The sequence below is a fragment of the Calypte anna genome, chromosome 3 (genome assembly GCF_003957555.1).
Source record: "Calypte anna isolate BGI_N300 chromosome 3, bCalAnn1_v1.p, whole genome shotgun sequence".
NCBI lineage: Eukaryota > Metazoa > Chordata > Aves > Apodiformes > Trochilidae > Calypte > Calypte anna.
Genome location: NC_044246.1, coordinates 21,194,140 through 21,220,387, shown reverse-complemented (window position 1 = coordinate 21,220,387; position 26,248 = coordinate 21,194,140). Strand labels below are relative to the sequence as shown.

General features: G+C 41.0%; 1 protein-coding gene across 1 annotated transcript in view; it reads left to right on the top strand.

Moving 5' to 3' along the window:
• The window catches only part of PKDCC (protein kinase domain containing, cytoplasmic), a 36,946-nt gene extending 20,758 nt beyond the window's left edge, over positions 1-16,188 (top strand). The window contains exons 4-7 of the mRNA XM_030447286.1: positions 1,171-1,250; positions 2,127-2,234; positions 11,998-12,171; positions 14,909-16,188. Coding sequence (XP_030303146.1) covers positions 1,171-1,250; positions 2,127-2,234; positions 11,998-12,171; positions 14,909-14,994 — 448 coding nt within the window. The 3' untranslated portion in view covers positions 14,995-16,188. The remainder of the gene's footprint in view (positions 1-1,170; positions 1,251-2,126; positions 2,235-11,997; positions 12,172-14,908) is intronic.
• Positions 16,189-26,248: the final 10,060 nt, after the last annotated feature.

Here is a 26,248-nt window from a genome sequence, read left to right as displayed (position 1 = left end):
GTGTATATTTGTATTGGCTGTTTCATACTGATTTTTAAGAAAACCCACCTGGGGATAATATCACTTACTGTATTTAAATGTATTAATAATATAAACACTCTTTTAAATGAGTATAAATACATAATGAATAAGAAAATAGTGTTTTTGTAAGGGATAAAAAAGTGAGTTAAAATCTCAAGGAAGTATTCATTGTGTAAGTGGGATGTGTCATCTCAGTAATACCTGTGTCTATGATCAATTTTTGACACAATTTTTTAATTTGTGTTGTGCTAGACATCTGCTAGACTCCCTCCTGAGCATGAGTCCCTGGAGGTTTCTGTTTGACAGCATGGTCTCTGTACATGAAAAACTTCATAGGTTAGATGCAAAGCAGGGCAGTTTCCCAGTTGTGTTTCTGTTCTGCTCATTACCTAATATTTATGCCTGATCTTATTGTCAGATCCAGAGCTGTCCGTCTCCATCTTAGGTTGCTATGATACTGAGTTTGCAATGAGTAGTAATGTTGGCAGAGAATAGAAATATAAAGAAACAATGTGAAAATTAAGTGTACCTCAAATGATGGTAAAAGCGTATTCCTTGTTCTCTTGTAATTAAAAAGGAGAATATACATCCATTGATGAATACCTGTATGAATGCATTTTTATTTTAGATAAATGATGAGAACAGAGAAGACGTTCTGAATTGCAGTGGCATTAAAACAATAAAAAAGAGGCTTTCTCCTGGCAAGTCATGTGCAAGTCTAAGAAAAGGGTAGAAAAGGAAACCATAGCCCATTATTTGAAATGAGCATAAATGGGATTTGTGCACTTTCAGGGATTGAAAGAAGCAACCCCAAGACTTCTGGGGTTGATGGCATCCTTTTTATTTGTTAAAGTACAGACAGCTTTGCAAATAGTCACAATCCATGGGGCTTCACAGCAGAGTTCTGTATTAATGGAACATTTGCATGTAGTTACAAGGCAGCCTTGTGTATAACAGCGTGCTCCAGGTATGCCAGACAGCTGTGCTAATAGTTTCAGCTATATATTTATTTGACTAAAGAATAGGATGATATTTCCTGAATAGGTCAGTGTTAGTTGTAGGAATTTTATTCCTTATGTTGTTCAGTAGTTACCAGACATTTGTAAACTCTCCAAGTATTTTTCATTGTGGGTTACTTTTCCATTGCAGGTTTTTTTTTACGTATCTTCTCCCACACAGTGCACCATCCTCATTGAGACCATTGCTGGATAAGATAGTCAATGCAACAGGTAATTGCAATGAACATGGTAATGCCCAGTATTGCCTTTTATAGTGTGAAAGCTATGTTAGAGGTGGGGAGGAGACTGCTTTTAAGTTGACTGCAATGGAACCAGATTGTTTTCATACCCAGGATAATATTTCCACATACAGAGAGGGCAAGAATGGCCCTATATACCAGAGAAATCTCAGCCTGAGGTACTATCTTGTCTTCAGAAGGTGTTTACTCTCTCCTGACACCTCAGCGCTATGTGAGCTGCATCAGAACGCATTCCCTTGTGGGATCTGGAGGAGCCTGTCTCCAACAATTCCCTCTGGCAAGGAGAACTTCAATAATAAAACCAGGATACTTCCCTATTGCCAGTGGTACCAGTGGTGCCTTAATACCTCAGAAGCCAGAGGCAACTGACATTACTATAGAACTTTACTAATTATCAAGGTAGTGCCTTTGGGACAAGAGTAGGTCCACGTGCCTATAGATCTGATTTGAGGGTTTTCAGTACATTGTTCTAGGGATTTTTAACCTTGTACTCTGCTTGTTCATCAGGGAAGTTAATAATGCTGAGCTGTAGCTAATTAAGAAGCAATTCCTTAAGTTTTCCCTGTATTGGCTGAGGTTTGTCCCTTGTTGGGGAGCTTACCACAGTGTTTTCTGCCTGCAGGCCTGGGGTTCCCAGCTGGATGAGCCAGCCTTTGAGATGCCTGGCTGTGGTTAGGTATGGCACCTAATCTGTAGTAAGTCATGGACTTCATGTCCTCATCACAACGCTGTAATAGAGCAGGACAATGCTGGGCTCTGATGCTTAGGGATTTATGCAAATGCAACCTTGTGTTGTTCTGTGTAGGTAGCTTCTCATCTAACTCATTCTTTCTTTGTGCTTTTAAAGGTGAGCTTCACTGGGGAATAGATGAGACAGCTGCTCAGCTAGAGAGAGTTTTGAATCTGTATAAGAGTGGAGAGTACCTACAGAATACGACTCGGATGCCAAAAACTGGTAAAGTAGTCTTTCATGAAACTTAAAACCAGAGACTCAGCTTATCTTTTATTTGAGGTTTGAAAGGGCAAACGTGCAGAAAATTTGGGAAAACAAGCTCAGTGGCCCTTGGAATCATGCACATGTTAATATGTTGTCTGCTTTTTGCTTTTTGAGGCCCTTCTCATTAAATGAGGTAGCTGGGCATTCATAGGTATGAGCAGTCTGTATCAGGGATACAGAAATCCAACAGTGTTACCCTCTATAGCAGATTTGTGGAAAATGTTTTTCATCACACCTCTGTACTTCTCAGCTGTTGCAGTATGAGAACCTCCTCAAACACACATTGCTATTAACCCTCCATGGATTTCCTGGGACTTACAGGAATTTTTTGCAATGTAAGCACTTTTAGATTGGAAGAATAAAACTCCTGCTTGCTTTGCAAGAGAAAAATAATAGGTCCTTCAGGTTCTGCTAGCAAGAGGATACAAAAAGGGGAAAAAAGGACAGAATGAAAACAAAGGTGCATCATAGCATCTCTTTCATAAAATCTCTGCAGCACCACAGGTATATAAAATGCTGTGCAAGCAGCTGTGATATGGGGGGGCCTCAAATTCTTTCAGGAAGGATAGTTTTTGGAATTATGCACATCAAAGAAGATTATGTATGATGGAAATTACTGTTAAATCTAACAGTTGAAAAAGTTGTTTTGCAAATTATTTTTGTGTACGTACAATATTCATGTCAAACTGTCAACATAATTGCCTGCACGTTGATAGGAAAATTATGGCTTTGCTGCAAAAGCTCAGTAAAGAGGGAAAGATGGGTTCTAAATGAAGATGAATGTTGGCACAGAGGGTTTGGAAGTTCAGAGAAGCATTTGCTCTGTGACAGACTCAGGAGCCAAACTCACTCCTGTCCTAGCACTGTTAACCTGAAAGGGCTGTGACACTAGGGGTGAATTTGACCCAGTTATCAGAATAATTCACTATTTATTTTGTTGTAAAATTGGCAGGAAAATTATTGCAGGTGTTCATTTAACTTTCTAATTTTGAGCTTTTCATCACAATCTGTGCTGAGTGATGCCTGTCAACACAACAAAATTATTTTCAGCAGTACAATCAATAGTACAAATGTGTCCTTTGTTGAAGAAGTGCCAGGAGGGCTAAAGCTGTGAATGCTGGTTGATTCCAGATTTAACTGCTGTATCAGGACAAGATGAAGTTCTTAATTTTAGAGGGCTGTGCATGTTTATAAAGAATCTCAGGGAGAGAAGCTTAGGACTGCAATAGTAAATGTAACAATACAGGTTTCTACTGTATATTCTCCATGAATATTTGGATACTGTAATAATTACACACTTTTGTGCTAGTTTAGTCCTGTAGAGTCCTGGATAATTTAACCCAGAATCCACTGCCCATGCTCATTGTTAGTAATGCCCTTCTGTGCAAGAAGCCCTTTTTATTGGAAGGGCACTGCTCGTGGACTTAAACACTCTACAGCATGAGCAGAGCTGTTAAAAATCCCTGAGTGTTTTGTGTCACATATTTGGTCAGTCTACGTTAAAGACCATGAGTGTAATGCTGAATTCCTTGATAGGAAAATGTTCTCAACCAATGGTAAGCCTGAGGAATCAGAGATCTTAGTGGAAATTGCACTTAGATGAGATGTGTTTTCAGACTCAGCTGCCATGTCTTTAAGATGTGCAGGCCTATTTCTTGTTTGTTCTAAGGCTACTTTAGCCAAACAGAAAAGAGGTTGTAATTTATTTCTATTTTAAGGCTTCCTTTCCTTGCCAGAAGAGTTTGAAGAAGTCATGTCACGAGGTGAAAATGTGCCTACCTACCCATTCATATCACTTTCATTCCAAACATATTCCTTCCTCAGCTGGTATTTGACTGGTAATACCATGCTTGGTTTTTAATGTTCTCAGTCCAGAGATCATGGAATTAGAAATAATTAACTAGAAATTTTCCAGAGATTATGGAATGAGCAATTCTGTGGTATGGTGGAGTTGCAGGAGAGGGTGACAGTGGTGCTGGGAGGGACTGATGTACAAGTGACCCTCCTCTTCCTGCTGCAGGGTGTTCCCTGATGAGCTGCTGTCCTGACTGCTGAAACCAGGGATGAACAGCTCAGGAGATCAAATGTTTTGTGTAATTCTAGGTGGGTAGTAGAGGAGGAGACAGTGTGAAAAGGGAGAACTGCAATACCATCTCAAGCTGTTAGCTGAGGCTCTGTTTTGGCCCCGTTAGGGGTCTAGGATGACACCATGTTACTCTGAAAGCAAAATATTGTGGTTTTTTGGTTTTTTTTTTTAAACCCTTCTGTCTTGCTCTACAGCATAATGAAACTTCAGAGTCAGTGTTTTCCAACCCAGGGCTAGGGTAAGATAAAACTAGAGATGATGGTTTGGTTCTCAGGCCAGATCAGAGTTAATCAGAGCTTTGCATCTGTACCTACAAGATCAGGTAGGCACAAGCTCACATTGATTTTGCTCCAGATGATGGAAATTTCCCAAGGTGACCTGGCTCCCAGGATTTTTACTCTTTCAAACAGTAGAAATGACAAGAATTAACAATGCCAGTCTCCTCTGGCATCCAAAAGGTTATGACAAAATCAGGTATTTCTGGTGTGTGATTTATTTTGAAATCCTACAAGCAGAACAAGAGAAGAATTCAGGTTCAAGAATTGCAAGATTTTGTTTCATATCTTTTTTTTTAAAGACACCACAGAAGATTTAGGTAACAGTGCTTCAGATTTTATCTTAGTTGTTAAAGCTTTGAATCTTCTGTTGCCTTGGACAGAGTGTTGTAAAATTGTACTAGGAAAGAAGAGATCATGATCTTGGGCAGTTATCTAAGGCCATAACTAAAACATAAACTTTGAGGAAGAAGTCTGTTATCTATCTGAACCTATGCTTTTAAAAGGAAGACCTCCTATGAATACCGTGAAGTGAGAAAGGTGATACTGATAATCAGTAGGGAAGTGACACGAAGGAAGTTCTTGTCAACCCGAGTGTTCCCATAAATAAAGTTTAACAAGATGACGTAGTCATATTACAGAAGGTCTTGGATATTAAGCTTTCACTGTGCTTCAGTTGTAAAAGATTTTATAGTGCTGTAAATTATATTATGCTCTGGACTTTGCTTTAGTGTCTTAGAGAAACAGAGTAGAGGAGCAGGAGACATTTGATAGCTGTGTATGTGTTCTGTGATCATAAATCACACTACTGTTAATGTTGATACAGGAACATTACAGTGTTTAAAACAACACCATGAACAAATACTTTTATACTGCATTGACTGTTGGTCTCTCTTGCTGGAATCCAGAAGAATGTGAATTAAAATGGAAACCGTGTATTTCTTCTGACATACATTATCTAAAAATGATGGAATTTTTCCATTAATTATCCAGATTAAGAGGGATATAAAAAAATACCTGCTAACATTCATCATTATAGTCCTACCCCAGTATCAACATTTTTATTACTTCAATCAAGTGACACTGATTTGTACCAACTGGGTGTCTGGCCCTTGAGCTAAGCCCCAGCCCTTCAGTTAACTCAGAATTTACTCAGAAATGCGTGAAATCAGCTAACACTAGTAAATCCCATAGCTTTGTTATTCATTAAAGCTAATAGCTGACCTATTATTAGGCCTGAGGGTGTGCAAACCCACAGAAAGGCATAATTAGCTGCTGTCATTCCTTGAAAGTACATTCTTAATGCTAAAAAAGCTGAAAGGCTGGACTTAAAGCAAAATGTTTTCCTTTGTCTTAAGACGATTTGGCAGGATTATGCTGTATGTAAACATTTACAGTGCAACAGTGTTTTGAAAAAATATTCTGCAGGATCTCTATAGCAACCTGCTTAGGAAATGGTAAATCCACCCAAGAATTACTGAAATCGAGCAGGGAGGTGGTGTGTGTTTGTGCATATGTGTATGTCCATGAGAGAAATCTTGCAGGATTGCTTGAATATTGAGGCAGTTTGTGTATGCTAGAGCAGGCCAGAAGGCAAAGGCTGAAAGTGCCCTGCTGAAGGGGCTTTGAGGCTAAGCTGGGTACGTACCACAGCCCAGATTTCAGCTTTATCTGGCACTTGTGTATTTGCTGTTCCTTTCCAAGGGCTGTCAAGGCTGTTCTGTGGTCAGCTGAGAGGGAAAGGTACACGGGGCTGGGAGCACAAAGTCTCCCTCTGTGCCCTGCCTTGCACAGTGGACTTTTGCATTGGCAGCCTGGCAGTCCCAGCCTGCAGACAAATACAAGAGCAGTTTGCTTTGCAGTCCCACTCAAGTGCTAGAGATCCAGTGGAGCAGCATGTGAATGCTCCTTGCTGCTGAGCTGCAGGGAGACCATTTGGTTGTTGCTCACAGGTGTCTCAGCTGTTGTGCAAGCCAAATGCCCTGTTCACTGAGCAACACCTTCTGCTCTTGCTAAACTCCTCCAGGTCCAACTTGGCAACTTACAGTGAAATCCTTTCTGCTGATGGGTTAGGTCCTCAGCCCTTTGAGGAATCATAGAGTAGTTTTGGTTGGAAAAGACTTTGAAGATCATAAAGTCCAACTATTAACCTATTATACTCCCAAGTCCACCACTAAACCATGTCCCTCAGTGCTAGATCTGGACACCTTTTAAATACCTCCAGGAGTGGTGACCCCCCTGACTTCCCTGGGGAAGAACACTGAAGAAGTCACTGAATGTCTTCTACAAATCTAGTAAGCATCTCTCTTTAAGCTTAAATACCCCACAGGGGTGACCCTGCACAACATTTGGCTTGTCCATCATCAGCATCGCTGTTGGTTATGAGGGGGTGGGCCAGATGCAGATCACTAGCATCTGTGGCACCAGTTTGGGCTGGTTGCTCTGTGGTGTGCCCCACAGAGGTGGCCAAGGATGCTGAGGGGCTCAGTGGCCACAGCCCAGTGAGTGGCCCTGGGATGTGGGGCAGGAGGCAGGAAAACCAGTCCAGCTGTGTTCTGTTAATTGGAATAAAATGGAAGGGAACATGTCGTTCTTCTCCTTCTTTATTTGTGTTTCTGTGACAGCCTGCATACCGATTTAAATATGGCTCTACTGTGAGCACAATAGAATGATATAAAAAGAGGCAAGCCTGACTCTGCTTCCAGCCTGCACGTGGGAAGCAGCCAAAGGATGGAAATACTCACCAGAGAAGCAGGGCTATCTCCTGGGCTGACGGCAATCCCCTGTCCTGCCAGGCCTGTCCTTCCAAACAGTTGGGATTAATCAAAAATGATTGAAAGCAGAGGCATGTGGGATACGCCTAGCATGTCGTTTTCTCAGACATACCAAAAAATAGCTTTCCATAGCACAACTCTGCATGCGGCTTTGCGAGGCTTGTTGTCAGAAGCATGTTTAAATGTGGGGTATTGAAGCATGAGGAAAATTTCAGCACAAAATGAAGCATACTAAAAACATAAGTGTGTTATTGTCTATTTAAGATCCAATTCTGTTCTCCCTAAGCTCCCTGGGAATCGGTGGGGACTGTTTGTTGAGCAGAACGCTGCTCAATACCACTCTTTGCTGAGATTGGCAAGATCAGTCTCTTTCTGCTTACTTGTAAGCAAAGCAATTAAAAGCAAATCCAGATTTGACTGCTGGTGTTCCTCTTGAGAGTGAAGGAAAAGAGGAGGGAGGAAAAGGAGCAGTGTGATTTCTCTCTCAAGGATGAACATTGCTGCGTCTGTGTCATTGACCCATGCTGTATTGGCAGGTGATAACTAGAAAAGAAAACTGGGCAAATTTCCAACGAGTAGCTGTAGTTGGTAGTAAAAATGCAATCTGGCTGCTGTGGCTGAAATAAATGGTCATTAGGACTGATTAAAGTCAGATTTAGGGTGATTCAAACAAGCTAAAAGGGGGAAACCACAGGCGGTTTCACATAGTTTATTATATACTTGTGGAGTTATTTATATGATTCAGTCTAGTACAGTGCAAATGGGTATGTTTATAGATTGTAGTCAGCTTTTTGCTGGAAAAACTTTAGGAGATTTTAAAGCACTGACTTCCTTTGTAGAAGAAAGTGATGCTGCAAGATTGCTCTTAAATACTCCTCTCTTACCTGTGACGAGAAGGTGCTTGGATTGACTATCATTGTGGCTGCTGTGACAGCTGGCTCGTGCTGTAAGGAACTTCTCAGAAGATTTTTGGCCTGGTTGAAAGAGAGTATTTTGATTGACCAGAGCAAACTTGTAAAAATATTTTAAACCTATTAAAAAAAATCACAAACCAAAACTTCTGAGGATTGCCTAGTTTCAGCATAGCAAGGTATTTCGAAGTTTCAAAATGTTTATAGACAAGGACAAATGTTTCCTAGTGGGATTTATTTGTAGAAATGTGAGCAGCAAATCAGATTGCATATGCTAAGCTGGAGTAAATCTGTCATAAGTGACAGCAAGATCAGGCCTACTGCATTATGTTTATTTGCTTCAATCCTCACAAAATTGGTAGATGGAAAAAAGGATTCTTTTTCCGTTGTGATACCAGTAGAAGTGTCTTGCATTTATTTGATCCATTTCTTGCCATTACCTTGATTGGCTTTATGTATTTTGTGTCAAGCTACGTGTATGTACGCAAAAGTGTAAATTTATGGCTGCATTTATAGTATTAGGCAAGTATTTATTGGTTTTAAACACCATTAGTCTGGAAATCGACCAGAACTTTGACCTTTTTATGATGTGATTTACTGCTGTGAGCCTTCAAATTCCATGGACTCCATTTAAGCAAGTTTCAGGTCTCGGCAGGACAAAAAAAAAAAAAAAAAGAGCTAGGGCTCAGTCTTTAAACCAGTGGGATTTTGCTAAATCGAGCAGATAACTACTCTGCTGTGACCAGGATGATCATGTAAAGGCATAGGGGAAGCCCAGCTCTTCTGTATTGTGGGGCTAATGGGGTGGAAGCAGGAGCTGGACGTGCCTGCCAGTGCTGCAGCACATCTTGACAGAGGAGCATCCTTCAGAAGCATCCTTCTAGTTTGTGTGAGAGGAGTGCATTTTTTCACAACTTGCACAAATAAGGTCTAAGGGGTCAGCTCCCTAGTTTGTCACTCTATAAACAAGAAATTCCAGGGATATTTGCCTTCACTGTGCAAATGGGGAAGGCATCTACCTTGCTCTGCTTGAGATAAGTGCCTTTTGGAGAAAAATGTGTTTTCTTGAGTCCAGTGCTCAGTCAGTGGTGCATGACGAACTGATCATTTCTGATTGTAATAGTTCAAGAAGAAATCCCAGGTTGGTTTCCTAGGACAATGGGAGCATCTGGCTGGTTTGGGAACACTGAATCATAGAGTGGTTTGGATTGGAAAGGAGCTTAAAGATCATCTTGTTCTAAGGCAGTTCTAGACCTTCTTTGTGTGAGTCATGGTGTTGCGTACCTGTTATACTACCCTGTTGTCACTGGTGCAGTACTCTGGAGTTGGCTTTCTTCAGGTAGGAACTGGCAGGGAGCAGCAAGGAGAAGAAGGACAGCAATGGGGCTCTGTCACCCTAAGCACTGGTGTGGAGGTTTCCATCCTCTCTGCTACCCACAAGCCAGGACCTTACCATCACCATTGCAATTGTTGCTGGACCAACTCTGTTGATTAATATGTCCAAGCTGCCCAAATGATTTACTAAGCTTGATCACGTTGGAACAAGTCAATGTAAAGGGAGAGCTTTGTCTCCTACCTCTGCTAGAGCCTAAGGTCACATAAATCACTGCTGCTCTTTTGAAATCTGTTTACATGAGCAGAAAGCCTAAGCCCTGACAGCTGTGACAGGAACAGCATTGAGAAGAAAGTAAGTGCCATAGACACGGGAACAGGCATATGTGTGTGCAGGAGATCCTCCAGCCTTGCCTGGAGAAAAGTACATGACATGACACGAGGCTTCTCTGCTTAGTGCCCTGACAGTGTGCTGAGGGATGCTGCAGCTCCCTCCTGGCCCTGGTGTGAAGCCTGGCCAGCTCCAGTGGTGCCTGCAGGAAGGGTTGGGTGACAGTCCCTGCTGACATGGAGAATCAGGCAAATGCTGCATCTGCTGCTGCTCCATGAACTGCTGTCATTCTGAGAATGTCCTCTGAGGCATCAGATTGGTGCAGTGCAGTGTTAGGGGCACCAGTGCAGCTGTGCAAAAGAAATTTGTGCGTAGGAACATGTTCTGTCTGGTCAGCACAGCACACAGACTGATACGGAAAGTTGTAGGTAAGGGAAAATCAATATTTTTGCATCTCATTTGCACACACCGTTTTACTGACTTTGGCCATAAGGTACAAATCAATACTCAGCAGTTACCATGCTGGATAGTATTCAGTTATATTTCATTACTGTAACACTGCATAGGTGATACAGAAATTAGGAAAAAAAAAAAAAAAAAAAGGGGGACTTCACCTGTCCAGCCTGTAGCAGTTTGATTTATGCTCTTTCTTCAGAAGAAACGTATACACATTTTTGATGGAGACAAGACTATTTGCAATGTGAAACTATGTTTTGATTTGTTTTGTTTTTCTTTCATGGGCACGAATCTGCATTTTCTGAATTAATTAAAACTTTTTTCCCTTCAAGTAGAGTGGGATCAGCTCTGATTCTGGTTTTCGTGAATATTTCTTACAATACTTTAATGAGCCAGGCTTTAAAAAGGAATGCATTTACTGGATTTGTTTTCCACTGTTTCAGACCGTGTGGTGTGAATGAGCACTCATAGATTTATACTTCTTTTCCTCAGTTAAAATACTGGCAGTTTAGAGTAGCAGACTCAATCGCCTCTGACTTGGTGGTGTTCGTACAACGTGCTGCTTGAAATATCAGGCTGAATCTGCAGTGTCAGGCAGAAAATGCCTGAACCGAAGTGACTTAAGAATAGGCTGTGAGTCAGGGCCGGCAGCTCTGGTTTCCATAATAGATACAATTAGAAGAAATACAGAATGTTATTTATTTCTTTGAATAGGATGCAGGGGGGAGAGACAGGGGGGGAACCGCCAATTTGTGCGTCTGGACGCTAAATAGAAATGTTTATAAATGATTAGTTGAATTTGCTGATGCATTCATTAGAGAAACCCCCATCAGTGGCTGGGAAAGTGAGAGGAGCTGTGAACAGAGAACAAGAGGCAGCTCATAAAGGCAAGTGAGACTGAACGGCAGCCAAGGGAGAGGAGTGATCGGCAGGGCAGCGCGGAGGCGCTGGGCGAGGACCACGCTGACATGCTCCCTCTACTTTATTTTTTTTCTTCTCCTCGGAGGCCCATCAAGCAACTCCCTTTTTGTGCTAATCTGAGCAAGCAGAAAAGAGTTTGCTTAATTAAAAGCCTGTCTTTTCTTCCTCCTCTAAAGCAGCTGGAGGAAAATAGCATGCTTCTCTGAGGGAGAGGGAGGGCTGGGAACGCCTGGTCAGGTCTCACCCCAACAATCCTGCTCACTGTTTAAAACTAGGACAGTGAGTCAGTTCATTCAAGTGGATGCTGTTTATTCAATGGGACATTCTTCCTGTAAAACTCCTAATAAAACCAAAGCCTTGCCTACGCAGTGGGGAAGGGGAAAGGGTTTTGTGCACTGACTGTTTATTTACAGATGCTTTCTGAAGAAAAAGGTGAGAAGAAAGGAGGAAAGAATAGGAAAGCAAGGTGCAGAGCTATAAACACATCTGTCAGTAAACTGGGGCAGGAATAGACCAGCTTGTCACCTTTTCCATCATACATCCTGCTTCTAAGCTTCTACAATAAACCTTGCCTGTTAAAACCAAGCAGTTTGCTAGAGCTTTCAAAACAATTGTTTTGCTGTGGTTCTTCGCAGAGTACAGACGGGTACCTGAAGCTTTTATTCCTGATGAGAACTACAGATGCTGGCCATCTTACCATCACAAGGGCTGCCTCCTCTCTGTGTTTGATGTCAACGAAGCCATTGAGATCTGTGACAGCTACTCACAGTGCAAAGCTTTTGTCTTAACAAACCAGACAACTTGGACAGGTAGGTCATGATGCTGCTGAGCAGAAACAGCATCTGAATCACACATTCTGGACACTTGGGGTGTTTTAATGCAGTTTGGGGAGCATGCTGCACCAAGCTGTGGGAGTGACCAGCAGCAGCTAGAAGTTTCTGAAGCTCCAGCAGAGGTGGTTTGGTTTTTGGTGAGGTTATTCTGTGACTGCTGTCAGGGGAACAGGAACTGCTGGTGGGCTCAAAGGAGGTGGCACCAGAGGGCTACAGTACATGGACCATGGACTGGAGGATCTGAAATTTTATTCTGAAATGCAGGAGCAAAAACAACAACAAAAGCCTGTGACCTCTTTCTGCAGTTAAATGTGCAGGACGTGGTCCAACATCTGGATTTAAATAAATCTTTCCAATCCATATGGTTGTGGTTTGACACAAAACCAAACAGGTTCTCCCATGCATCTAGCTGGGACTTCCCCACTGGTGTTGGAGATGCCCTGCTGCTGGTGGGAACACTGTGCTTCTAGCAGTAGGGCTTTGGCTGAAGAACAGCAAGGAGAGAGGGTTTAAAACTGGTAGAAGTAGAGCTTCCAGGGGAAAATCCCATTTGCTACCACAACTCATTTTCTTGTCTAACAGAATACACTTGTATTCTGGAAATACATCTTCTGAAAGATCTGTGGGCCTGGCAGTGCCTGTGTGGTTCCCCTGAAGACAGGCAGCCGGTGCCGACTGACATCAAGTGGAGAATTGGCCCTGGCTCACTGCTCCTGCACCAGACTTGTGCCTATTTCAGGCATTTCCAGAGCTATCTGAAATGTAAATGTTACAAAATCTCTGCTAAAAATCTCCAGTAGCTGCAGCTTGGGAGTGGCTCAAAGTCACAGCCATCTCCTAACCTTCTGCCCCATCCCTGAGTGCCCAGGAGGGCTGAATGCCCCCAGGGCTGAGCTTGGGCAGCTCAGTGGGCAGCATTCCCCTGGGCAAAGTGCTTGGAGGGTAAACAAAAAAGATGTTTGTGTGTGTAAGGTGCCATGAACCAAATCCACGTTCTTCTGTAGTCTTTCTTTAAAATAACCCCTTCCCTCAAGTTGGTGAGTTTTCTTCTGTCCCTGCCTCCAATTGCCATTTTTTGCTAGGGCCAGGTCAGTTTCCCTGCTCCATGTCTTTGAGAGGAAGATTGGCTGGTGCTAGCCACTCCTTGGGACAGCTGATTGATGTCCTTGCTCAGCCACAGGCTTCAATGTGAGCTTCTTTGGGCTCAAGATACTCAACGTTTTGTCTGTACATCTAACATCACAACTTGTCTTAAACTGAAAGTTGAAATTTACCCTCTGGTAAATTTCTTCTTGGGTGCTTTCAGTTGTGCTTAGCTGAGGAACATAAATATACACCCAAGCCAGGCTTATGTACATGTCCAACTGGTCCCCATCTCTGAAAGCATCACCTACCAGTAGAAACTTGAGGCAGTTCATATGTTTCAGAGTGGTTTAGGCAGTGTACTTCCATCACTTTCTGCACTTCCTGTGCTTCTGAGAGGTTTGAACAGAAACACCCATGGAACCTAGAAAAAAACTTAAAAAAATTGTATTAAGCTTGCATGAAGCTAACTGGTGACTACTAGGTCATCATGTCAGGCTATTTCTAGTCAGATTATTGAAGCTAATCGATGTACTAAAAAATAATTGTTATGTCACAGAGAAATTCATAGAAAGTTTAGAGCTGCTCCTGTCTCAGATTATAATATTGAAAGCAAATGAGACATTAGCACTATTTATAATCTTGTTTACTTTTACCTTGTTTCCTGATCCATAAGCAACTGAGTCCTTGAAATCTGCAGCATGGAAACTTTGTTGGTGTTGAGGCATCCTGTTTGCTGTGTGATAGTTTTTAAGAAAGTAATGTTATGGGAGCCCTCTAGATAGGCAGGCTGGGAGTAAAGAGCACTTGATTTTCTGAAGTTCAGAGAGAGGGAAGGCAGGAGGTGAATGGCTGTGGAAAATCTCTCTGTGGCCCCTGGTCCGAGGCAAGGCAATGGCAGTGCTGGTCTGCAGGTACTTACTGTGAGGGAGGGATGTAGATGCCAGGTCAGTAACCATTGGAAGATACAGGAACTGCTGTGGCTTCCACAAATAACATGGAGTGAAACCTGACCAAATTCAGCCCCTGCTGCCCTCTGATGTGTGTGTGGCAGGTGCTTTGCACTGGCCAGGCTGTTAGGGCTTGCTGGTACTTTTTGTGTAAGAAGTAGAAAACTCAATCCAACTTGTTTAAAACCCAGAGCTATGAAGTGATCCGTCAGAGCTATTTCAGAGAAAGTCACATTTAACATACATTGCACTGATCAGGTCTGCAGGCAAAGGTGCAGTCGAGTGAATGTCCTGAACTCAAAGCCGTTTTTTTATCAGTGAGAGAGTCTTTAAATACTCTTTTTTAAGATAATTCAAAATTTGTACTAAAATCTTCTGACCATTCCTTCGCTTTCCGTGTTGTCTTTGAGCAGCCATATGTTGACCATAATTAGGTAAAACTAAACATACTGAAAATAGTGGAGATTCATTGTCACCTTAGACAAAAACATTTCAACTTTATACGAGGTATAAAGAAAGTTTCATTCTTTCTTTTTAGGAAAGTGTTCAGGCTTGGGTTGCCTGGAGGATGCATAGTTTGAAGGAGAATTTGAAACATCAATATTTTAAAGTTTGCAACCTGTTGCTCATCACTTCTAATTATTTTTTCCCCTACCTTTGCCTTTTCCTATCTGATGCAGGTCGGCAGCTTGTCTTCTTTAAGATGGCCTCGACTCATATCATGCCTGATCCTGACAAGATAACATATGTGAAGGTGACAGACTGACAGCTAAAGTGGCTCAGTCTGACGTGGGAGTGACCAGAGCTGTTTGTGTATAAATATAGGCAGCTGTTAGGTATAAGGTGGCTGTGTCCAGAGAGATAATTGCACTATTACTCATTCTAATCTATAGAGTGCTAAACAAAACTTTAAAGAAATAACCTGCATGACCAGGATGAATGTGCAATAAAACAACATTTTGAAAATGTGACAAGTCTTTTTGAAGAAAAACAAAGTGAAATAGAAGATATGATACACTGTTAGGGTTTAATTTTGGTTGTCAATCAGCTGGCAGCTCTGGCTTTTCTAACCAAGGTTAGCATAATGTTTCTGACCCGCGCGTGTGTGCGCAGGGATGAAAGCTGATCATTTCTATGGAAAGTCTGTATCCTCCGTGCTGATATTTATTTGGGCACGTACAATCACAACAGAGTAACTGAAGCATAGAAGTTTGTAAGCTGAATAGCAAACGTTTCTGAAGACAATCAGCATTTGTGTTAAAGCTATCAAATATGCGATGCCGGCATATTTGTCAAAAGGGAGGAACTGGTTATGTTTAGAATTGTAAGACTGTAGCTAATTTTAATTTTGCTTCCAATGTTATCATAAAGTTTCAGTTTTAATTTAAAAGTGCCATTTCGTAGGTCTAGCAAATCACATAAGCATATGAATAGTCCCACTGAAACCATGGGGACCTAGCCAAGTGCCGAGTGCTTTGCTGAATAGGGATAGGCCTAAGCATATGCTTACAATTAAGCCTATGCTTAAGACTTTTGTTGAATCAAGTTTGAATTGTTCAGGAAGCCACATCTTTGACAGACTGGCAAAGCAATCCAGCTGGTGGAACAGTACTAGTTTAATGACTATCTTGCAGTTACTCATGTATTTTATTGTCAAATCCTTGGTTTCCTAAGGCACTGCTTCCTAATTCTTAGAGTGAATGAAGTAAATGACCTTAATAATGGCAAATGATTGCTCGCCTTAATTCTATATAAAATGCATTTTACAGGCATGGTGTGTCTAGAGAATTTGCTTTCAGTGAAAGCAATAAAGTAAATGCTAAAGTGACCAATGTCATACTGTTTTGTAGTTTGTACAGTAAGGAAAAAAAATGAGATTTGTTTCTCAAATTGTTTATTTTTGTAAAAAAAAAACAAAACAACAAATAATAAAAAGTTAATTACAATTTCTTTCATACTTGATTGTTTGGTTTTTTTCTGTTCCAAAGAAATAACTATATCCAGTGACATAATATGTTGTATGTAAACATAAGCCTGGAATATTTTTTTCAGGGAAGAGATGAGGTTGTTCCATTGGCTTCCAGTGAGGAGTGTGTTCCTGGGCGTATACAGTGGCTTTGTCTACTTGCCTGCCTGTTGCAAAGCAAGTGACTATTGGAAGACAAGGCTGGAGCAGCCTTTCTTTCTCTGTAGTTTGAGTCACATCAGGACCAGTATTTTATTGTTTGGAAGCATTGTGCGTGAGAGCAGAACCTCAAGGAATTACTTGTTGTGCTTTAATGGGGATTTTTTTGCAAGCAGGGTCTGAGAAGGAGAGCCAGGGAGGCCATGACTAGTGCTCACACCCTGTGTCACTGTGCAAAAGAGAGATGGTGCCACCATCAGCAATGGCTCTTGTCTCACCATGGTTTCTCTGAGGTCACTGATACCCTAACAACTTATGGCAATTGACTCAAAATGACATTCTGTAAGGGCTGTAACTCACAAATTATCAAACTCTCAGCCGTAATAGCTCAGCTGATTGTGTCACTGTGCACTTAGGAACCCATCAATCATGCTGTGGTAATAAACAAACACTACAGATTCTTTTAAAATTGCTACATAAATCATGCCAACACATACTACACAGTTCATTGAAGTGATATGGGTTGTTGGCACTGAGGTGCTGGTATGTATTTTGAAAGTCTTTAACCTCCTGTGATTACCTTACCATTAAGCACTGTATACCACTCCTAAAATGCTCAACATTTAAAAACAATGTGAACTGTTAAATTCTCTAGTAGCATTCCAAGGCAAAAAAACCCCAAACAAGCTCAACATTTAAAAAGAAAAAAACTAGAGGTAATTCTTTAAAGCTGTAGGCAGGTAACTTAGAATAATTTCATTCCATCACTTTCAGTGCATTGGAGAAAAAAAGCCTATTAAGTCAGGAATTGTTTATCCCTGGAATGAAATAAACTTGCCAAACTAATTTATATCAGCTTTTTCAAACAGAGATCAAGTAAGCAAGAAAGAAACAGAGCCGTGAGCCAAGAAGATGGATTCTAGATTTCAGCAGTAATCAACTTTATACAGGCAGTTTTATAACCCTTTGAGAGTAAGGCTTTCCAACGGAAATGCTGATTAAAATCTTAATAAGAGAGGCGTGATACTACAATAAGTTTATTTAATAGCTGTAATAAGCACTGGCAAAAGTCTGAATTTATGAGAAGAAAGTGTCTTTGGCAGCAATGGGTCTGATTCAGCAAAATGCCTGGCTGGTGCTTGTGGTATGGAAACCCTTGAGAAGCCACAGAGGAGGAAGCAAGGCACAAAGTGGGCTGGCAGGTCTGGGCTGGTCAGCCTGGGAGCTGCTCAATGTTTCCTGTGAAAAAGGCATTTCTATCTGTTTCCCCCCTCCCCCAAAATTTTGACTGCTTTTTACATTTCCTGGCTTCTTCCAGCCACAAGGTAGAAATGTGAAAGAAGACACCCACAGGGCTTTAAAGGAGTGATGTCTGTGTGCGTGCACGCACATGTGTGTATGTGTATGTGTATTTATGTATATGTCACACTGAACAGGGGAGCTTATTTCCTCAGTGAAAAACCAATTGGCTGTGCACAAAATGAAGTGCTAAACAGGATGTTGAGTTCATCTGGAGAAGTGAGAGCTGTGCAAAGCAGTGGGTGCTGGTGCTCTGCAAGGAGCTGTGCTGAGCGGTCAGTCCCATCCAGCATCGCTGCATTGCCCTGGCCAGGCTGGGGCTCAGAGCTCTTCCCAGGGCTGCTACCCATCTCTGTGACCATTTGGTGAAGGGGTGTCACTGGCCCCCACACTGGGAACAGACTCCAGACAGCCAAACAAGCACTGTTTGGCAACACCTCTAACCTGAGGTGTTGTAGTGGGGACACTCTGGGAGCTTTGGACTTTGCCTAGATCAAAAAGCCTCTATTTTTATGTATCATAACTGATCCTATCGTTTTTCCTCTGGTCATTTTTCAAAGCTTGCTCCTGAACTTTAATACATATTTTTAAATGGAAAGCTGAGGTCTCATGTAGTCAGCTCCAGAAACTGGTTGCTAAAACTCAGAAAACATCTAAGAGAAAACTGTGATGAAATCAGTGTCACCACCATGAGCATTCATCAGCCTGAGAGAAAGCCTGAAAACCAGTTGTCCCTGTTGCCAGCTGAGGAGCTTGGGTAAGTTCATATAGAGAGTGAGGGGGGTTGGATAGGCAGTGAGGCACTGGTGAAAAACACCAGAGAGATGTTCTTGCTACAGGAGTTCAGTGTAAGTACAGCTATTCCAGTTCTTTACCTGGCCTCTCCACACTTACTCGGGGATTTTGATTTGTACTTCTGTGAGCCATGACCACCAAGTTTCCTGGAAGATTTGTGAGAGGAATGTCAGAGTGAGGTGCAGGGAGGACAACAGCTCCAAATGAAGGTCTTCCTGCCAGTTGTGTGGTTACCACTGAGGACCGCTGCCCATGGTTGGTGCCCAGTGAAGACTTTGTCCCTGCCTCTGAAAATTACTTTTATCGACTTGTAACACAATACGTGTAAGTCAGTGTCACCTTGTGTTCATACCAGGTGAGCAGAGGAGTAGGCTTAGTGACTAACCTGTCACTCCTAGACAAGCATCCTGAAAAACTTGCCTACCCACATGGATTCTCTGCTATGGTTATGGGGAGCAGGGCCCCAGCAGCTCCCCATGGGACTGTCCTGCACAGCTGCTCTCCCACAGCCCACTGGGGACACGCAGGAGGTGTGTGTTGCAAGGAAGGTTGGAGAGGCAAAATAGGTACAGTTATTTCACTTCTACTGGTGCTGCCCCATTTAAAGCCCTCTGTCTTCCTGTTATTTAAGAATGAAAAAGATGCTCTTGTTGATAGTAATTTAGATCAGGCAAATGATTTAGAGGGTTTGTAATTTGAAGCATATGGAAGGTGATAGTGAACATCCAAAGCAGCCTGTCAGGAAGAAATGTATGAACACAGGGATGTTCAAACTTGAGTAGGGAGAGCCTTTTCTTGTATTACTTAACACTAACTTATTTGAAGACTAACTAAAACCTACTACTGAGGAAAAAAAGAAAAAAAACACACACTAGAAAAAATGAAGTGCAAAGACTGTTCACAAGTTTTTTTTTCCAGGAAAACATATCTCTAACCTTTTCATCTAAATGTGAAACTGTTGAACTGTTGAAAGAAGTCAAACAGATTCAGTTTAGAAAAGACTCAACTGAAGTTTTCATCAATCAACTGCAGAAAGAAGAAAATAAGGCTTAAAGAAGAAGAGGAAGATACGTGAAAAGCAGGCAGTATATAAAGACTTTATAATCATACTCAATGTTTTTTTGAGATGTGATCATTTGACTTTTTTTAAGAAAACTTTTTTTTTTTTTCCTCTCTGAGTTTTAAGCAGGAGTGAGACATGTCTGGCTGACTTAGGCTGACTGCCTCTGAGAGCTCCCAGGGCACGTAGTGTTCATATCCTTCCTTCAACACAGACGTGGACCTTGGCATTTTAACTCTAATGAGTAAGTTGCTTGTGAGTAAGTACAAGTGATTTTTTTTTTTTTTGAGTTGACAGGGATGCATTTTAAAAATGTGAAGGAAATGAAATTTATCCCTTCCCTTTGTAGTTGCATACAGCCAACAATTGCCTTATGTCTAATAGGTGCCTGACTTCCCCATCCAAACTGAGGGAAAATATAATTCACTAGGAGCCACCCTTGTTATGAAACTATCTTTGATGTTGAGCCAGAGGGCAAACAACATATTTATTAGAAATTGTGGCTTGTAAACAAAAAATCCTGGCTAACCACAGTTTTTCAGCAAATGACTGAGGCTCAGAAGGAAGACTAAACTATCTGGTGGCTACTTGAAATTACATATCCAGAATCTGATCTTACTTAGCTTGATTTTACCAGTTTAAGTCAGTTAATCCTTGATTTATGTTCACAAAACTCAGAATCTAACTCAGGTTAGATTTTAAAGTAGCTGTGGAGCTTAATAAAACACGCTTTTTGGACCTAAATATTTTGGCCATGTAAGTTAGGAAAACCACACTGATTTTCTCATAGTTATATGAGCACACACACACACAGAGTGTGCGTGTGAACATGCGGAAGCTTTAGCAAGACACAGCAAAGTAAGACAAATTATTTAATAAAAACTTTCTTGAGAAAGAATATGAGTTCTACACATTTACACCCACTTTTTAACAGGTATAATGCCGTTCTTATTTATCATCCTTTTGCTGACTTCAAGTATGCCCTAAGAACAATTTCCAGTTTTCAACAGTACAGGTACCTGGCATGTATGAAGATAATAGTACACACTGGTATTCATGAATTGCAGCTTTCTATAAATACACCAGAAGGAATGTTGAGCAGCCAGTCAAACAGATGACCAGGAGCACAGTGGCACTACCAGAAGTCAGCATACTTAATGTTTTATACAGGACCTTGGCTTTTTGTGAGTTCATGACCTATCAAAACCTTAAGTGAGTGGACTCAAGCTGTTGTTCAGTGTGGTCACTACTATTTCTATATCCTTTACCATCCTGGCTTCTAGTCCCAAGAGTGACAAATCTGAAGCCTGTTTGAAGAATGGAAACATTTCACTTAAATATCATCTTTTCATCTGTATGTGGCTCTGATTTCTTATTCATTATATAATTCAGATAAAAGACAGCTCTTTAGGAGAGAAAATACTACAGGGCAAAAAATTATGCCCACTTTGTAATACAGGCAATGAATTTGCAAACAGGCTCTGCACAGTCTACCTGGAGAGTTGAAAAGTTTAATAGCTTAGACTGTGGGTCAAGGTGGCAGATGTGAAAAGATATCCCTACTTTGCTGCTGTATGCTGCAATATACAGTCCATGACCTATAATCATACTGATACACAGTCCTAGAATCTTGTATTTACGTGAGAACAAACTCTTGGCTTCTTTTTACTAACTACTAAAGAATATGAATAAAAGAGACTTTTTTAAGTGTAATAATAATCTTGCAATTCAGAAACCACTGTAGTTGTGGTGCAACTGATTCTGCACAGCTTCTTTGTAGTAGGAACCAATGAGCAAGAGTAGGTGACTAAAGTCAACAAATTCCAAAGCAGATGCTGATGCTAAACAAAAATATCACAGGATGGCATGTATATCTCATTTTAAAAGCAGTAGGAAAGGGACATGAGACCTGTATGGTAAAAAAGGTGCAAGAAAAACAGAGATACAATTTATATAATAAACATACGTACAATTTGGGGAAAACCAAATATGCAACAGCAAAAATGCCACCCTAAATCTTAGGAACAGATTAACTCTTACCTCTCTGAAATCACCTCATTGACTTCAGAGTTTCTTTGGTACCCTTTGCAATTTATTTCTGTCCAAATTTGGACAGTATTCCAATTCTAGCTCAGAGTTGGTGTGACAAGGAGATTGCAGCAATGCAGTGACTGCTCAGCCAGCCTTGGTTCTTGCACCACATTGCAGTCCCCTCACCGAAGTTGCATAGTTGCAAAGTTTCCTCCAGCTTGCTTGGAATAAATTCCTTAACTACTGGTATTCCTTGTAAAAACTACTGTGGAGTGCTGACAAAATGCACCTTTCTCCTGTGATGAGTTAAAGCACCCTCCAATGCCATCTAGTGATGCTGATAGAATCTTTTTCAATCTGGTGCATTCCAAGTAACTTCTATGCATACTGTGATCCTTCTGCTTTCAGAGCAACCCCAGAACAATTTTTATTCAACTGATTTCAGAAGTTTTTTTCTAATTTACTCAGTTAATTTACTATGCTATTAGTATATCACATTTGTGTTCCTTCTGTATTGTTTGGCAATGTAAGAGGCCTCTGAATTTGCTCCAGCTGTCATCTGGGAAGGAAAGTTATTTGGTGCCACATTCTACCACAGGACTGAGTCAAGCTGGCTGTTCAGTGCCTTCCAAGGAGCATTCAGCTCACCTTAAAGCAGAGCTCCGAATGCAGAAAAATACTAATAATTATAAAAACTGCACATTATTCATTGTAGCAAACCAAATATGAATGGCATCAGATTTCTGTTGCCATGTACTCTTGGAGATGTTGAGACTGATAAGGTTTCATACAGCCACAGAAAATCTGGGGAGCGGAACACAGAGGGGATGAAGGAGGGAATGGCAAATTTGCTGTGTTTAATGTATTGGACACCATCTGTATTTTATTCAAATAGGGTTATATATTTTGTGAAAATAAAAACCAGCCTCATGAGTCAGTGTGTGCAAGGCAGTCACTTGAATATCTATAATGGGAAACATGTTTTAGGTTGGAAGTTGCAAAGGGAAATCAAATGTTTGAAGTGTCAAAGTTGGAAAAATATAAAATACGCCTGACACCGTAGCCATTGAAGCCAAAATGAATAAATCATCATCTCAGGAAAGAAAACCCCACCAAGCTCTTGGCTATAACCTTCATTTTCCTACACTCAAATAAAATTACATACAACCTGATAATTTAACCAGACTTGTCAATAAGAACCGATGGCTTCAACAGACACTATCACTTCATGCTTCAGTGTAGACTTCAGAAGCATCCAGTGTATTATCCAAGAAATAAATTTAATGTCAAACTTTTCTCTTTAAGTTGATAGATAGAAGAACCTTATACAGCGGAGCTGATGTAAAATATGTCCTATTGCAGAACAGGGGAGTGAAATGAAATTAATGCCAGCTTAGTAGTTTATTCCCTATGTACAGCTTTTCCTGAGCAGTTATGGAAGAAGTATTTTAATATCTTTCTAAGTAGGGCAAGCATGACTTCCAAGAAGGAATTCGAGAGAAACTTTGAGGTTACAAGAATAGGAGCCTGAGTTTACACTCCAATTTCTGTTAGAGTCTTGGTATTGAATTTGGTAAAGTATTAAGCCTTTTTCTCTTCATGTCAGGCTCTGTCAGAAATGTGATTTGCAAACATAATAGCACCTATCTGTGCCTGTTTGGGGAAAGTTATTGGGACACAGTATTTTCTGGCTTTGTCTGCATCAAGGTTTTATTCAGAGGAAATGAAGTATCCCAACAGGGAGATGAGAATGCTGCCTTGTTAGATGTGTAATAATTTTGGTAATCTAAGGGCTTTCATTTAGTGTTCAAGATTCATACATCCCTATTTATTTATTTGTCAGAAGGGAATAGTCCTTGGAAACTGCAAATCAACGTCTCATTTTTATTTGCTGAAAATAACCTAGCTGGTCTCTTGCTTGCTAAAAATAGATCAGTTGGTCAGAAGCCCCTGCTGTGCATAACCTGAGCTGAATGCAGCAGTGAGGAAAAGAGTGATCGGGACTCGATTCTGCATCCTGAATCCCTTTCCCTCTGGCCCTAGGTATGTGTTGCAAATTACTTTCCTTACTTGTTTGGGCTCTGAACAGTTCTTAGAAGACTGCAGCACTCCTGGGGAGTTGCCAGAGTGTTCCACCACCTCCACCCTATCTAATTTCCTTCTCTGTGCCAGCTGTGACCCATAATGAGCAGTGCAGCTTCTCAGCCAGGGTTTTATGCTATAAGAATGCCCCAGTTTCACCATGTGAATTGCTTCTAGAGGTAAGTTGGGCTTCTCCTTAATGATGCCAGGTGAGCAAACTGGGCAGACAACAGAAACTCCAGTACCTTCCCCCACTAAGCAGCATTTAGCTTTCTAAAGGTCATGTTGGCTTTCAAAGGATCATGTAAAGTGGGGTGTCCAAAATGGTGATCACGCTGCAAGTCTGTCACCCAGACAACTTTCATCTGCTCCAAAATTACCCTGATGGGTCAGACCAAAAAGTCAGTCAGCTCAGCTACAAATGTCTGACAGTGGTCAGCAGCTGACCCCAAGAGAAGGAACAAGCACAGACCTGACACTTCTGACACGCTTCTCTGTCAAGGAGCAGTTCAGGATTTCCACAAGGTTAAATTATGAATCCAAGTCCAGTCATTATCTACAAGAGGGTTGTTTCAGCTGTGGCAGGACCAATCTTGGCAGCTGTGGCAGGACCAATCTCTCCTACTTTGGAAATAAACTCAACTTTGGCTTGGTGCATATACAGCAGCAGGAAATTGTTATTCTGTAACTGAGTGCTTTTCTATTGCCATGATATCTTAATTAAATCTACAAATGGAACACGTCTTTGGTATTTTCAGTAATTTTTTTTCCTCTGTGAATTACTTTCAATATTTGTTTGTTCATCAGCCAGAAATGTGGTCCAAGGGAAGCTGGAAACAATGCTCAAGAAGTTAGAATCTTGATATTAGCACATACAGTCCACATAAGGCCATTAAAAATATGTATTTAGTGAAACCCCATCCTCCATAAAGAAGGCAGAGCTTTTCGTCGTCCTTGAAGAGTAATGCAAACCTCTAGCAATTGACAATATTGCTACATTTAGATTAGAATTTTTTATTATTCACCTCTTGAACAGTTTTCTGAATCAGTTTCTGATTTTTCTGGGCATAGTTTGTAAAAACAACAGAAGGAAATTCAGTGCTATCTAATCCTGTAGTGTGGGATCTCTAATATCAGTTGCTGAGTTCTGGTTCACAATTACCATGTTGAATGGATGTATTATAGGCTGAACTAATTCAGAAATTATGGTCGGGTAACTGAACACTGAATTTGGGCTATTTACTTCGAATGACTGTGGGTATGAAATATATGTCTATTTTTTTACAATGTTGCTGTTAATTTCACTGTCGGAATTCAAGTCTTAAATCATGTCCAAACTATCTCTTTTGAGGTCACCTGTTAATCAAATGTACCAACTAGAAGACATTTATATGCATGAAATTGTTTTCCAATTTCCAATTACTCTTAATACGATAAACCTGAAAAGCCCAGTGATCAAAGGTATTAATTATTCTGTTTCATACACTGAATGCCCTTGCTGTAAATGAACGTAAGGGATCTGATCCTCTTTTCAATCTGCACAAAGATTTTGCAAATGATTCCTTATCTCCAGATGTCTAAATTTCAAAGAAACAGTTATCCAGCTTTCTGGTAACCGTAGAAGAACAAAATACAGATGGCTAAGGAATTGGACAAGCTGGTTCCCTTACTCTTTAGAACAATTTATGTCCTATCTCTAAAACAGAAGAAAAACTGCAAGAGTGCAAAACAGAGAGGAAAAAGAGAAGCCTGCCTATTTTCCTTAAACTGTTCAGCTGACTCATGAAAATCAATTCAGAAAGCTTACTGCTGTCACAGGAGGTGCTTGAGAGGCAAAGGAGGCTTAAAACATTTACAGTATAGCTATTTTAACTTGCCTTTCTTACTCTTTTTCGTTTCTTGCTCTCTCTAATGTTACACTACCATTCATATTATAGCAGTTGTATGTAAACTGATGGCTTAAGTCTGTTTTTTCATGAAAAAGCCAGATTTCCACTGCCAACCCATCCTTTCTGAACTGGGCTGCAGAATGAAGGCTTCTCATAGAGAGCCTTTGCTCTCTGGCTAGTCCTAGTCCAATAGAAACAAAGCCATTGACTTCAGCATGCTGCTTGTGTGAATAAGGCCTGTAAGATACAGCCTGTACATTCCAAACTGCCTCTTTTTTGTGCTATTCACACCAGGGATTAATATCTGTGGGATGCTTTTGTGAAGCCTTCACCCTTCTGCCCTTCTACGGTCTAGCAGTAGTTGTAGCTTCCAGGATGCAGCTATATTTTTTTATCCATACTGCCCCTCTGTAGAGCAGCACTTCAGTTTAGCATGCAGAACCTGAATTTTTTCTTCCACTCTGCAATTTAAAGTCCCCAATTGCCTTTCTTGGAATACTGTTGGAAGGGCTGAAAGCCAGTGCTTTTCAGTTCCTGAAAACTGGTTCCTGCTGCCAGTTGGTATGTTCCTACTCTCTGTCAAAGCTTCAAAATTAGAGAATGGCAGTGCCTGTGGAATACAAGCTGTACATTAGCTCACCTAAGAAATGATGCATTGAATAATCATTGTTCCCTATTGCAAAATGTCATTTTTCCATTCAAACTGCTTGAAGCAGTACAAAGAATACATTTGCATAAA